Raw genomic sequence first — 15,639 nt, forward strand, 5'->3', positions numbered from 1 at the left:
TCTGGGAATTGAACTGAGGACCTTTGGAAAAGTAGGCAATGCTCTTAACCTCTGAGCCATCTCTTCAGCCCCAAGACTTTTCCATTCTTCATTCTACCTTTTCTGTTCTGTTTTTGTTGTTTACTTGCTTTTGAGACAGGGTCTCACTACATCGCTCTGATAGGCCTAAAACTCCCGTTGTAGAGCAGGCTGGCCTTAAACTGACAGAGACCCCTTTGCCCCTGCCTCCCAGTTCCTGGGATTAAAGGCTGTACCACCATGGCCTGGTTACATTCTGCATTCTGAGAAACTCCTCATCACACATTCTGTACCTTGGTCTCCTCTCCTCTGAGTAGATGCTCCAATAGCACATGGATCTGAACATCTCTCTAGGAGAATTAGTCACAATTTGAGGTCAGATTAGGCTACATACTAAGTTCCATACCAGTTAGGTAAACAGAGTGAGAACCATCTTCAAAGTTATCAGGGTGCTGAAGAGATGGTTTTGCAGATAAGATGCTGCTCTATCAGAGGGCTGCGTCCCAGCACCTGCAACGGGCAGGTCACAAATGCCTGCAACTCCAACTCCGAAGGATCTGATGCCCTTTTGTCCTCCATGGATCCTGCACACACATATATGCATACACACACACAAATATGTTTAAGAAATAATTAATGGGGGGGGCGGGCTAGAGAGATGGCTCAATGGTTAAGAGCATTGCCTGCTCTTCCAAAGGTCCTGAGTTCAATTCCCAGCAACCACATAGCAGCTCACAACCATCTGTAATAAGGTCTGGTGCCTTCTTCTGGCCTGCCAGCATACACACAAACAGAATACTATATACATAATAAATAAATAAATAAATAAATTTTTTTTATTTAACTTTATTTTATGTGCATTGGTGCAAAGGTGTTAGATCCCCTGCAACTGGATCTTCAGACAGTTGTGAGCTGCCATGTGGGTGCTGGGAATTGAACCCGGGTCCTCTGGAAGAGCAGTCAGTAGTCTTAACCACTGAGCCATCTCTCCAGCCCCCAAATAAATAAATTTTTAAAAAAGAAATTGGCTGGTTGGTGGTGGCGCATGCCTTTAATCCCAGCACTCAGGAGGCAGAGTCAGGCAGATCTCTGTGAGTTCGAGGCTAGCCTAGTGTACAAGAGCTAGCTCCAGGACAGGCTCCAAAGCTACAGAGGAACCCTGTCTCGAAAAACAAAGAGAAATAATTAAAGGGAGTATTCTTCTCTTGGAGCTCTGCCCACACGTGGGAATTTTTCTCTTTTTTCCTTAAGAAATCAGGACCCAGCTGGAGAGTTAGCTCAGTGGTTAAGAGCACTTCTTATGATTGCAAAGGACCTGGATTTGATTCCCTGTGCACACATGTAGGCTTACCACCTCCTTGGGAACCAAGCACAAACATGGTACACAGACATACATGTGGACAATAAATCTACATTCAGCCAGGTGGTGGTAGTGGTGCATGCCCCCAATATCCTGAGAATTGTTTAGGTCAATATCCTGAGCTTTGTTTCTCAGTAAATAGAAGACATCCCTATGAAAGAGGCCACAGACTCTACCACACATCCTCCTTCTAGCCCCTTGCCCTGAGCTCTGGTTATCAGCTAACGATTCATTCTCTCTCTCTCTCTCTTTTTTTTTGTTAAAGTGGTATTACTGGGTATTTATTTATTTATTTATTATGTATACAATATTCTGTCTGTGTGTCTGCCTGCAGGCCAGAAGAGGGCATCAGATCTCTTTTCAAATGGTTGTGAGCCATCATGTGGTTGCTGGGAATTGAACTCAGGACCTTTGGAAGAACAGGCAATGCTCTTACCCCCGCTGAGCCATCTCTCCAGCCCCTAAAGATTCATTCTTATACTCTGTGAGCACCATTCATAGATCACTGTTCCTTAAGTCTTAAGTTTCTGTGCTAGACCTGAGTGTTTACTTACTGTCCATACATTAGATAGGGAAAAAAACTAAGGCAAATTCCAGCCACAATGAGAATTCCAGGCTCTCAGCCCAAACTGGAACTAAAGATACACAGCATGATCAAGGGTGAAGCCTCCATCCCTCTGATTACAGGTGTACCACTGGTTTGTACGAGACTGAGCCTCATAGGTTCCTACTGCATGCTTGTCCCCCAGTTGATGGGGAACGTTAGCTGTGGAGCTGTGAAGCTGTGTCACTAGAGGTGTGGATGTCAAGTGTCTGTCTCTGCCTGTGGATCAGCATGCAGCTCTCAGCTACTTCTCTAGCAAACTGCCTGTCTGTGTCCTCAATGGTCCCTGCTATGATGGTAATGGACTAGTACTCAAACTGTAAGCATGTCCCCTATTAGATACTAATTTGCCCTGGTCATGGAGGATTTTTTTAATTTGTTTTTTTTTCAAAACAGGGTTTTGCAATGTAGCCTTGGCTATCCTGGAATTCACTCTGTAGACCACGCTGGACTCAGACATCCACCTGCCTCTGTGCTTCTCAAGACCACCACCGCCCAGCTACTGGTCATGCTGTTTCTTCACAGTAATAAACAAAGACAGCAAACAGGGCCAGGTCTGAGCGTCTGTACAGGAAAGGGCCCAGGGCAAATGTAGATTTGCCTAGATTCTGCACAGGTGCCAATGCTGGCCCACAAGGACTAGACAGAGGCTTCCAAAGGCTTGACACTCAACACCCAAGAACCGGTTCTGGGTGGTAAGTCTCAACCACTGAGACTTTTTATCCTCATGTTTAGCTGCCAATTTTGGGTTACCACATTAATTTAGTAAAGAGCAGTAAAATCTTATTCTCTTGGGAGAAAAATCATTCTTATTATGAAAGGTCACAGATGCTTTGCTACTTTGCTAGAGAATTTTGATGTAACCAGACCCTGAAGCTTTGTTATGAGAATTATCACATGAAGACTCCCCTCCCCCAAAGTTCTGTTCTATTATGTTTAAACGTGTAAGAAATGTGAGACCAAAATAGGAGAGGCAAATCTTGCAAATTAAGGAGCCCATTATATTAAGCCCCCATACTTTATTTCATTTATTTATTGGGTTGTTTCTGTTTTCGTTTGTTTTTTTTTCCCAAGACAGGGTTTCTCTGGGTAGCTTTGGAGGCTGTTCTGAAATATGCTCTGTAGACCAGGTTGGTCTTGAACTCACAAAGCCTCTGCCTTTGCCTCCCTAGTGCTGGGATTAAAGGCATGAGCCACCACCATGTGGTACCCCATACTTTATAAAAAAATAGGTTTCTACTCAAGAGTAAGTTTCTGTTTCTTAAATCTGATGTAACCTGCAAAACATGTGACCCCCCACTTACATGACATATGTTCTAATCTTCCTCTCTGTATTTTTTTAAATATTTATTTATCATGTATACAGTGTTCTGTCCGCATGTGTGCCTGCAGGCCAGAAGAGGGCGCCAGATCTCATTACAGGTGGTTGTGAACCACCATGTTAATGCTGGGAATTGAACTCAGGACCTCTGGAAGAGCAGTCAGTGCTCTTAACCACTGAGCCATCTCTCCAGCCCAAAAATGTATAGACCAGGCTGGCCTCGAACTCGTGATCCTCCTGCTTCTGCCTCCTTCAGCAAATCCTACCGGCGTGAGCCACCACAATCGGCCCTCTTTGTATTTTCTAATAATCTCTAATAGCAATTCTCTCACTCCCGTAAACATGTTTATAGCTATTAATATTTTATCACTCCCCTATAAAAGGGATGTCAAAAGGTCAGAAGGGGCGTGGCGGTGACGGCTATTGCCTTTAATCCTAGCACTTGGGAGGCAGAGACAGGGGGATCTTTATGAGTTAGAGGCTAACCTGGTCTACAGAGTAAGTTCCAAGACAGACCCCAAAGCTACAGAGAAATCCTGTCTCAAAAAAACAAAAAGGAAGCCGGGCAGTGGTGGCGCACGCCTTTAATCCCAGCACTCAGGAGGCAGAGGCAGGCGGATCTCTGTGAGTTCAAGGCCAGCCTGGTCTACAAGAGCTAGTTCCGGGGGCTGGAGAGATGGCTCAGCGGTTAAGAGCATTGCCTGCTCTTCCAAAGGTCCTGAGTTCAATTCCCAGCAACCACATGGTGGCTCACAACCATCTGTAATGGGGTCTAGTGCCCTCTTCTGGCCTGCAGGCATACACTCAGACAGAATACTATATACATAATAAATAAATAAATATTTAAAAGAAAAAAAGAGCTAGTTCCGGGATAGGCACCAAAGCTACAGAGAAACCCTGTCTCGATAAAACAAAACATAAAGTAAAGAAGGAGCTGCTCTTTAAAATCCCAAGTTAGAGCGAGATAGCTCTCTGGATGGTGCCTCTAAAATAAAGCTAGCTATCTTTCTCTTCAAGGTTTTCCCATTTAACAAAAAGTAAACCACGAGGTCAGTCCCCAGAGGTCATGACCCAGTACCTGCAAAGTCTCATTCTTCACCTCTCATGGATCATGTCCGTGTGTGTGTGTGTGTGTGTGTGTGTGTTCCTGAGTGTCTCTAGTTTCACCCTTCACCTTGTAAAAAACAAAGTTACCCTGTGAGGTCCACTTGCCCAAAAACAAGATAACTTTCTGGAATGCTGGGAGCTGTAGCTCTTGGGAAATAACAAGCCAGGAGGTTTCTCTCTCATGAACAAGTTTGTTTGAACCAACTACACTGGATATACTTGATCACATGAAGGAGGGAGATTCATAGGCAGAGAAGACATCAGGATGTATGCTTGTCCCTGATTGGACCTGATGGGAAATGCAGTGAATTATGGGTTTTGCCTTTCTAAACTTCTGAAAAATGTGACTTAATGACCATTTCCTGGGAACCCAGGGATGGACCTGACCAGAGTCCAGCTCCCTGGCCAGTATTTATTTAAAGGTTGCTTCAGATTTGATTCAAAATCGTGGGACTAGTTTTTTTCTTGATAATTTCAGGGATCACCACCTTTCAATCCCCCTCCAACAAGCCATGAGGCTTTTGTAGTGGTGGTGGTGGGGCCCTGCCATGACATATACACATAAAAACAAATCTTTGAAAGAGTGATGTCTGTAGAGGTGGTTCAGTTTAGGAGAGCTTGTTGCAGGACCATGAGGACCAGAGGCTTTTTTGTTTGTTTTTGTTTTTAATTAAAATATAATTACATCACTTCCCCCTCCCTTTCCTTCAACAGTCCTTCTTGCTCCTCAAACTGATGACCTCTTTTCTTTGTGCATTGTCAGAGGACCAGAGTTCTGATTGTAGCACTATCCCACAATCACCTGGAACCCCAGCAATGGGGGCAGAGAAGAACAGACAGGATTAATGGGTTCTTGCTGCCTCCAGCTTGCCAAAAGCAAGGCATGTTCTCTGGGTTCAGGGAGAGACTTTGTCTCAAAATGAATAAAGCAGAGTAACAGAAGAAGACACCTGCCACCTCTGGCACCCGCACAGCACACACTACACACAAAATATACCTACACACCAACACAAACCAGAAAACTGAAGGAAACTGAAGCCGTGACAAGCTCAATAGAGGCCCGAGACTCAGTAGTCTTCCCTAAGGCAATACCTGGTTCCAAGAAAGACCACAAACTGAGACTACCCAGGCACCACCCAGGTACAGACCATCCAAAGTAGATGTCTAATGTTCCAACCATTGTAGATAGGATCACCTGTCAGCACACACACATCGCTTTTCACCAGGACACCCCTAGATAAATGTCAGCCAATCAGAGGTCCTGAAACCTTAGAAATCCCTCACCTCTACCTTTGCTACTATAAAAACCCAACCCCAACTGAGCTCAGGGCTCTTCGATCATTCCAGTATGTTAGACACACTGAGAGTCCGAGTTTGCAAACTTGTATAAGAATAAAAGCTCTTTGTTTTTACATACAGGACTTGGTCTACTAGTTGGTTTTGCGGCGGCTGGGGCGGGGGACCGTAATCTGGGCGTAACAAAGAAGCCAAAGAAAAACAAAATATTGCCGGGCAGTGGTGGCACATATCTTTAATCCCAGCACACGAAAGGCATAGGCAGGCCGATCTCTGCTCTCTGTGAGTTCTAGGTCAGTATGGTCTACAGAGCAAGTTCCAGGACAGCCAAGGCTGTTACACAGAGAAACTGTCTCAAAAAAACAAAAAGAAAGAAAGAAAGAAAGAAAGAAAGAAAGAAAGAAAGAAAGAAAGAAAGAGGGAAGGGAAGAAAGGAAGAAAGAAAGAAAGGAAGGGAAGGAAAATCCAAATATTGGGGGTTGGAAAGACAGTTTTTCTGAGGACCAAAGTTTATAACCCAGCACCAGAGCCACATCAGGTGACTCAGAACTACCTGCAATTCCAACTTAGAGGACCTGTCACCTCTGGCCTTTGATGATGATTGCACCCACTACACACAAAATTTTTTTTAAAAAAATTAAAAAACAGAATACTACATAGACAGGAACAATGATTCTAACGAGATTAACTTTCTTATCAGAAACAGCAAATGCCAGGAGCCAGGCAAGGGAGCACACACTATAATCTCAGCACCCAGCTTTGTTTGTTTTCTTATCTGTTTGGCTTAGTTTGGTTCTGGTTTTACTTTTAATACCTTTTTTTGTTGTTTATCTGGTTGGTTTTTCAAGACAGTAGCCCTGGCTGTCCTGGAACTCACTCTGTAAACCAGACTGACCTCTAGTCGCAGAGATCCACCTGCCTCTGCCTCTTGATTGCTGGGACTAAAGGCGCGTGCCACCACCACCACCACCATCCACTCTATTTTTATTGCTTTTAATTGTGTGTGAACATGAGAGACTACAGGAGCCTAGATACCCATGAAAGGCCTTAAACTTCTGCTTCTCGGTGCTGGGAGGACAGGCAGGTGCCCACACATCTGCTTTTCTGCACGGTTTGAGGATGGAACCTAGGTCTTCACATATGCTAAGCAAACACTGATCCTGCTGATCTCCAACCCTCTTTATTTATTTTTTGAGAGAGAACTGTTAGCACTAGGGTTTTTTTTGTTGTTGTTCTTTTTAAGATTTATTTATTATATATACAATGTTCTGTCTGCAGGCCAAAAAAGGGCACAAGACCTCATTCCAGATGGTTGTGAGCTACTCAGGACCTCTAAAAGAGCAGTCAGTGCTCTTACCCTCTGAGTTCTCTCTCCAGCCTGGCACGAGTCTGTTTTTGCATTAGACAGGATTTCATTATATAGATGGGCTGGCCTTGACCTCCGTTTGTAAAGGAAACTGGCCTTGAACTCAGAGATCTGCCTGCCGTTCGCCAGGCAGTTTTAAAAGTGTAGGCTACCAAACCCAGCCTTGGCACTGTATTTACCAAACACTGTTCAGAAATGTGGGTCCTGCTGCCTCTGCCATGTTACACTGCACTCACCTTTCTTAAGGATCTTCTTCACCTTTGCATAACTCCCTTGTCTGGTGTATTCATGAAGCTGAGCTTCCAAGGAATCATCGGTTAAGGTACCAAGCTGCACTGGACAAGGGACTGGAAAATGAACAGCCCGAGACATTCTGTTTCAAAAGAGAACAAACAATACATTATTCTAATACCTCACAAACGTAAAGAAGCAAGATTGTTCTCTCTCCTAAAGGAAAATCCTCTCAGAACCAGGACCCTAAAACAAACCCACGGTTTCAGGAAATCTGCCATCTGCTGATTCCCTGAAAGCAGCGAACCCCCACCACACATCCAGGAGCCCAAGGGTTGCAAAAACAGGCGATTTATCTCCCACCCTCATGTTTCAAAAACCAGTTTATCCTGAAAAATAGTTTCTAAGTCTGGTGAAATATTCTCCCTCCCTCCCCCCCCCCCCCGCCGCAATTCTAAGAAATGCTCTCCCTCCATACCGCACCTTCTCCTGCATGTACTGCTGGGTATTAAGGCACCATTCTCAAGTCCATAAAAGCCTGCTCTCGCCATTAAAGTTGAACTGAGTTTCTGTTTTTTATTTCCCTTTGCCAATTTAAAAATTGCATTTTTTTTAGGTTTCTATGGTGGTTTGAATAAGAATGGCCCCCATAGGCTCATAGATTTGAATGCTTAGTCATCAGGGAGGGGAACTGTTCAAAAAGATCAGAAGAGTTAGGGTTTGTGGCCCTGTGGAAGTATGTCACTAGGTGTAGGCTTTGAGGGTTCAAAAGCTCATGCCAGGTCCAATGTCTGTCTGTCTCCTTTCCCTCGCTTTCCCTTCTCCTTCCCTTCTCTCTGCCTGCAGAGCAGGATGTAGTTCTCAGCCACTGCTCCAGGGTCACGAATGCTGCCATGCACTGGTCATTATGATAACAAACTAATACCGTGAAACTGTAAGCAATGCTTTTTAAAAGAAGAGTTGCCTTGGCCATAGTGATTCTTCAGAGCAGTAGAACAATGGCTAAGACAACTTCCTTCTTGGTGGTAAAAGGAATTGACTCCTACTTCTCACATATGCTCAGCCAGTGCTCAAACACTAAGCTATATTATATCCGCAGACTTTTGTTTTGCTTTGTTTTTTTACTCTTCAAGCAGAATCTTCAATTGCTAGCAGGCCTTGAAGTTTCAATTCTCCTGTTTCAGTCTCTAGCAATAGGAGGATCCTAGATATTCACTACCAGACCCAGTTTTAGGTTCTTTCTCACTTGGAAAATTGATGTAGGTGGCCCTCAATACCTGAGGAAGAATGGCTCCAGACTCCCCACAGATACTAACCCAAATTCATAGATGCCCAAGTCTCTTATAGAAAATGGAGCGGTAGGGCTGGAGAGATGGCTCAGAGGTTAAGAGCATTGCCTGCTCTTCCAAAGGTCCTGAGTTCAATTCCCAGCAACCACATGGTGGCTCACAACCATCTGTAATGGGGTCTGGTGCCCTCTTCTGGCCTTCAGGCATACACACAGACAGAATATTGTATACATAATAAATAAATAAATAAATAAATAAATAAATAAAAAAGAAAATGGAGCGGTATTTGCATGCAACTTATACATATGTTCCTAGGAAACTTGAAACGCAGTCTAGATTACTTGCGATATCTAATACAAGCTGAATGCTGTGCAAATAGTTGTCGTGCTGCATGGTTTACAGAGTAAGGCCGAGAAAAGGCTGTGCATTTTCACTAGAGATGCAGTTCTGGAGTGAAGGGTGTGATGATTAAAATTAACTGCTGGCAGACTCTAGAATCACCTGCCTAATTCCAGAAACGTTTATGCCAAACTGTCTTTGGTCCTGCTCTGACCACAAGGAAGGTCTGTTTTCTCTTTCTCCCTAAACGAGCACCCTTCATCAAGACATGACTGAAACTGTGAAGAGACTCCTGGACATTTCATGGTTGAGCCAACTAGACCGAGCCGTCTCCCTCCCCACTCCTCACCTGAGTTTCTGTCCTAAGTCCTTTTAAAAGCTCTTATAGTTGGGTTCAAATAGTATCCTATTTCTGGGATCCTCTACTGCTCTGCAGGAGCTCTGTCTACTTTCTCTCAATCTATGAATCGATAACAAACCTTTTTTCTAAACCCCATTCTTCTATTGTCCATGAATTTCACTCCTCAAATTCACAATGTAAGAGCCCAGGGGCCATTACTTTGTATAAATTCTGTGTAACTTTGAGCTTCTGGCACCCTAACTCCTGAGTTAAGCCTCTGTTAAACTTAAAGACACCCCACTTTCCCATATTATAACTTTAGAAAAATGATTCAACCGAATGAAAATACTCAACTCTCATCTGTTAGTGAGGATAAAAATCACCAGAGTCGTTGAGAAGTTTAAGTGAGCTGATACATGTTAAACACTTAGAACTGTGCCTGGGCCCCAGTAAGTTCTCCACAGCTGTTAATGTGCATGAGACCACGGCGTTTTGAGATGAGAAGGCTCCATAGGCTCACTCACGTTTGCACGCGTGGTTCCCAGCTGGTGAGATGCTCGGGACAGATTCAATGTGGCCCTGTTGGAATGGGTGTGGCTTGTTGGAGATGTGTCACCGGGAATGAACTTTCAGATTTCAAAAGCCCATGCCAGTCCCAGTCTCTGTCTCTCTCTCCCTTCCTCCCCCCTCACACTATCTCCTCCACTGTCTGTTGCCTTGGGATCAGGATGGAAAGCTCTCAGCTACTGCTCCAGCACCATGCCTGTCTGTTTCCTGCCATGGACTAACGCTCTAACTAAACAAGCCCCCAATTAAATGCTTCTTTTATAAGAGTTGCCTTGGTCATGGTGTCTTTTCACAGCAATAGAACAGTAAGTGACCAAGACAAAAGGACACAGAGAAACTTGACTTTTCTTCGTGTGGTGTAACCCGAATGGGTCCTCCAACTCTCATTGGTGGGAACTAGATCTCCAATGTAGAGGTGCGGGGAGATAGAGAGCTTTTACAAGCGTTTGGGTCAAGGGACACCACACTTATGAACGAATTAAGGCTTTTTTGTTGTTCTGTCTTGGACAAAGGCGCTTGTTATCAAGGGAGTGGGATGTATAGTTACCAACAATAGTTAGAGCCCCGTTTTTCTCTCTCCCCTCCTCCTCTTCTGTCTGCCACATGCCACAGGATAAGGCAGGAAAAGAGCTCTCAACTAGATGCAGCTCCTCTAGACTTCTAACTTCCACAGCTATGAGAAATAAATCTCTACTGGATATGGCAATTAACACCTGTAATAATCCCAGCATTTGGCAGGCCGAGGTAGGATTATCAGTGCAGATGTTGATGCCAGCCTGGGCTACATATACAGTTCCAGACTAACCTGGGTTACGTAAGATCCTTTCTCAAAAACAAAACGTGGGCATGGCGGTGCACTCAAGAAACCCCATTTGTGCGCCTTTCCCCACCCTCCAAAAGGCAGGGTGTTGTAGTTCATGCTGTAGTTCTGCTGAGGCCAGGCGTTTAAGACTACTGTAGTCTACAGAGGCCATTTCTAAAATAAACAAATCACCTATCTTTGTTACTTTTGTTTGTAGCCAGGGTCTCACTATGTAGCACTGACTGGCCCGGCACAGATATATGCCTACCTCTGCCTCCAAAAAGAACACACTTTCTTTTTTTTTCCTATTTATTTATTTATTATGTATACAATATTCTGTCTGTGTTTATGCCTTCAGGCCAGAAGAGGGCACCAGACCCCATTACATGTGGTTGCTGGGAATTGAACTCAGGAACTTTGGAAGAGCAGAGAATGCTCTTAACCTCTGAGCCATCTCTCCAGCCCCAAGAACACACTTTCTAATTTTTTCCAAACACCCACCAATGGAGAGACCAAGTATTCAAACCTATAAGCCTATGGAGGCCATTCTAATTTAAACTACCATACACATGAAGAATTTTATATTATAAATTATCCAGGCTGGAGAGATGGCTCAGTGGTTAAGAGCATTGCCTGCTCTTCCAAAGGTCCTGAGTTCAATTCCCATCAACCACATGGTGGCTCACAACCATCTGTAATGGGGTCTAGTGCCCTCTTCTGGCCTGCAGACAGACTGTTGTATACATAATAAATAAATAAATATTTAAAAAAATAAATTATCCAGTCATTTTGTTTTTAGCAAAATAGACTACGTCACATACTAAGTCACATACTGTGACAAATACTGAGATCGTTAAAATCACACCACTGTCATCACAATGCTCAGTCTAAGGAGGGCAGATAAATGGTAACCTGGGTTATACAAAGATCTCCAAATATCAAAAATTGCAAACATCAAGGGCATAACTATGGACTACATAAAGAGGAATTAAGATTGTGAAATGAAGCCAGAGTACAATTTTAAAATAATTTAAATTTCGTCAGGAGACTCAAACAATGTAAATTGCTGCTGAGAAGTTCCACTAAGCGTTTTTTTTCCAAGATACACTTTCACACTACAGAATGTTTTCTAAAAGCCATTTAATAGCCTTAATACAAAAAAGTGTGCTGCAGCTAGTACTCGGGAGGCACAGGCAGGCGGATCGCCGTGGGTTAGGGACCAGGCTACAAGAGCTAATTTAAGAATAGGTTTCAAAACCACAGAAACCCTATCTCGAAACCTCTCAACATAATGTAAGTTGTTTCCTTAAAGACCTAACTTTAAACTACAATATCAGGGGAGAGCGCGAACGCAGTCCCCCACTACCACAAATTATGCAGTCGAGTTTCCCGCATTTGGGGAAATCGCAGGGGTCAGCACATCCGGAGTGCAATGGATAAGCCTCGCCCTGGGAAAACCACCTTCGTGATCATGGTATCTCCCCGGCCAGGTAAGTATGAGTTCTTCAGGCCTCAGTTCTACTTCACCCTGATCATCGACACACTAATAAGTCACGGTCAATTATATTACAAATTCCTTTGCCCTTTCTCTCGAGACTACACAAGTTTTTAAGTTATACCGATGAGAGCACACACTTGTAAACACTTGCTAAAAATATTTCCGTCCAAAAAAGTACTAGAACATAGACCTGCTTTGGATTATCTGCATATCCCCGCCCCTTTTAGTGACGTTTTCTCTCCAGGTTTTTCTCCTTCGCATTTCTCTTCCGGCCGCATTAACTCTTAAACCACTCCTCCCTACCACCACAACGATAAAGAGATTTCACGCTTTTTCTTGCATCTTTTGCTGTTAACAAAAGCTTCGGCATGGGTTTATCGTGAAGTGTCGGAAGACTGCTCTCAGGAAGGCAGCAAGATAGGTTGTTGTCAGAATCGCTGCTGTTTTTAAGAGAATCAATCAAATCCTTGGTGTTTCTATTTCCCAAAATTGCCAAGAGAATTCTGTCAACCACAAAATTTCCATAAGGACTTGTCAAATGTTGCCCGGATTTAAATCGACTCTTGTCACAAAACATGCAGCCCCGGAGTGTGCTGACTAGTGCGGGGCTGGAGACATTGTTTTGCTGCTCTTGGCAGGGAAGTCTGAGTTTGGTTCCCAGCACCCATGTCAAACTGCACACAGAACTTTATAAAAGTGTGTGGGACCTTTTGTGTGCCTGCAGTACCTTCACAGACCAAAAGAATACTTCTACCCATTGCAACCAGAACTAAAAACAAACTAGCCAGGCCAATTAAATGCTCTCATTGAAACTTAAAAGAAACAAATAGGAAATGGGGTTCGAGAGATGGCTCAGCAGTTAAGGACATTGCCAGGTCCTCCAGAGGTCCTGAGTTCAATTCACAGCAACCAGATGGTGGCTCACAACCATTTATAGTAAGATCTGATGCTCTCCTCTTCTGGTATGTACGCTCTTTGTGTAGATAGAGCACCATATACATAAAATAAAGAAATCTTTTTTCCCCTTTTTTTGGTTCATTTATTTATTATGTATACAGTGTTCTGCCTATGTGCATACCTGCACCCTAGAAGGGGGCACCAGATTTCACCACAGATGGTTGTGAGCCACCATGTGGCCGCTGGGAACCGAACTCAGGACCTCTGAAAGAACAGTCAGCGTTCCCAACCGCTGAGCCATCTCTCCAGCCCCCTAAATAAATCTTTAAAAACAAACAACACTCCTAAGCTTCACAAAGTCTTGCCGGCAGTAACCTATTTTCAAAACTAAACATGTCAGGGAAAACCATGAAACAGCTTCCCTCAACTACTAAGTTTAATTCTCGCAACTTTCAGGTAGGAACAAGAATTGTCCTCTTTTCCTGGAAACAGCACGATGGAATGACTAAGGAATGCTATCTTGTGCCAACTTTATTTTTTGTCTACCTGATCACTTCTAAGTCTTCCACCTCGAGCAGATACCTCCACCCTGGCAACACTTCAGGACTGCCCATGACCTTGGTTGTGGTCCAAATCATTACATAGTGTCTGGAAGACACATCTGAACCTTGCAAAGAAAGCAACTGTTAACAGGACACTCTAAATCTCTCACTAATGTAACCCGCCTCCCCCGAGCACTGATGTAATTCAGTTTTGCCTTTTAAAACGCTGTAGTCCTACCTTGAACACGGAGAGATTCCCCAGAGACAGGAGCCTGTTCTTGCCATTACTGAAAAAGGACTAAAGCTGGGCAGAGGTGGCCCACACCTTTAATCCGAGCACTCGGGAGGCAGAGACAGATGGACCTCTGTGAGTTCCAGATCAGCCTGGGCTACAAATTGACTTCCAGGACAGGCAGGGCTGTTGCACAGAGAAACCCTGTCTCAAAAGGCAAACAGAAAAGAAATTACTATGCTATCTGAAGCGCTACAAAAGGGAAAGAAACTAGATATGGGTAAGCTGAGAAAGAACATACAGCACAGTAAGTAATAAAGATGTGTGCATCAGTGCCATCCACGGACATGTTCAGGTCATTGTCCTCCTTTACTGCAGTTGTTTAAAAATTGTTTAATATTCTGACATAAAGTTACAAAAGTATTAAGTATTATAGGTCAATAGTCATTCATGTTTGTTATACATATAGTCAGATTAATTAGGTTCTTTAGAGGCATAGAGATTGTATTCTGCATAGATAGGTAATGTTCAACCATTTCAAGGATCTGTAAAACATGGTATTTAAATAACTTAGGGTTCTGTTGACGTGAGACACAACTGTTCCTGACAGCACCAATCTATCCCGAAAAAGTGTTGAACACCAAAGACACTCCACTTGGAGTTTGTCTTCTTCTTGGCACAATTGGCCTTTGGGCAAGGAACTGCCCATGCCTCAATCACTGACAAAGTTTATGGTGTCTGGACTAAATAAGCGGGACACAAGAAAAAAGACTGCCAAACCTTGCCAAGACAGGGTAAGAAAGTTCTAAAAATTTTCCTGCCTCCAAAAATGGTCTGTAAGTTACGCTAGGCCTTAGCCAAAGTTGGTTGTTTTAACACTGCAAATGAAACTTTGGGTGATTGCTCAGGTAGCCAGTTGTCTCTGTCATATACTGCTCCCTTTGGAAGCTGCTTGATTGCACTTCCTGCCTACTCAAGTAATATTATGTCCCTTCTCAGGCCTTTGATGGGGTTGAAGATTAGATAGTCATAGTCACATTCCTCTTATGATCTAGGCATTTCCAGCGCAAGACAGACCCGTTAGAATAGAATGTTTAATAAAACATTTGTCATGTGTTCCTTGATTAATATTGCTCATAATGGTTGTAATCTAATTTTAAACTTGATATTTGTTCCTGGTGTGTATTATAGTTTTGTATTGGGTTTGGAACTCTTTTATTTAGACAAAAGGGGAAGGTGATGGGGACCTCTGTCAGTCAATGATCTTTAAGAGGTTGGACCAGGTTAGGACATGACTTTCTGGTTATCCAGAAAAAAAAAAACTGGCCAGTCCAGGGTTCTTGCTTTCTGGTTCCCTTGCTACACAGCTTAGGTTGGCTTTCTCATTTCTGTTTTGTGAGTTTGCCCCTTATAATAAAGAAAATATAATATTTTAAAGTTAGCCTGGGATTCTTTGACCCGCATCTTCTCCCATCAACAAAATGGCACGTATGTTAAACACAGTTAAAACTGTTAATATATTTCCTTGATATTTTGCCTAAATAAAAAGAAAAGAAAACCTGTTAATATATCGAAACTGCTGGTGCTGAGATCTGACCCTATACAGGCGGGTTGCAACTTGTGGAAGAGGATGACTATGAATGTATGAGCCTTTTACTTCTACCTCCCTAGTGTTTGAACTACAGTTGTGCACGCCTTACACCCAACTTCATCATAACTTATGACTTAGAGCTCACGTTGTTGGAGGGATGGCTCAGTGGTTAACAGCACTTGTTGCTCTTGTAAAGGACCAGGGTTCAAGTGCCAGAACCCACATGTGGTGTGTCACAT

At 43.5% G+C, this 15,639-nt stretch overlaps 1 protein-coding gene and 1 non-coding gene across 2 annotated transcripts in view; both read right to left on the reverse strand.

Annotated features, from left to right (window-relative positions):
• Positions 1 to 7,444, reverse strand: part of Tex14 (testis expressed 14, intercellular bridge forming factor) — a 100,564-nt gene extending 93,120 nt beyond the window's left edge. The window contains exon 1 of the mRNA XM_075941794.1: positions 7,309 to 7,444. Within this exon, the coding sequence (XP_075797909.1) occupies positions 7,309 to 7,444 (136 nt within the window). The remainder of the gene's footprint in view (positions 1 to 7,308) is intronic.
• Positions 7,445 to 11,974: 4,530 nt separating this feature from the next.
• LOC142832057 (U1 spliceosomal RNA) lies at positions 11,975 to 12,138 on the reverse strand. Its single transcript, XR_012907148.1, has one exon. It is a non-coding gene; the product is annotated as a U1 spliceosomal RNA (small nuclear RNA).
• Between the last annotated feature and the right edge of the window lie 3,501 nt (positions 12,139 to 15,639).

This window comes from Microtus pennsylvanicus, chromosome 11, assembly GCF_037038515.1.
Source record: "Microtus pennsylvanicus isolate mMicPen1 chromosome 11, mMicPen1.hap1, whole genome shotgun sequence".
In the NCBI taxonomy this organism is placed as follows: domain Eukaryota; kingdom Metazoa; phylum Chordata; class Mammalia; order Rodentia; family Cricetidae; genus Microtus; species Microtus pennsylvanicus.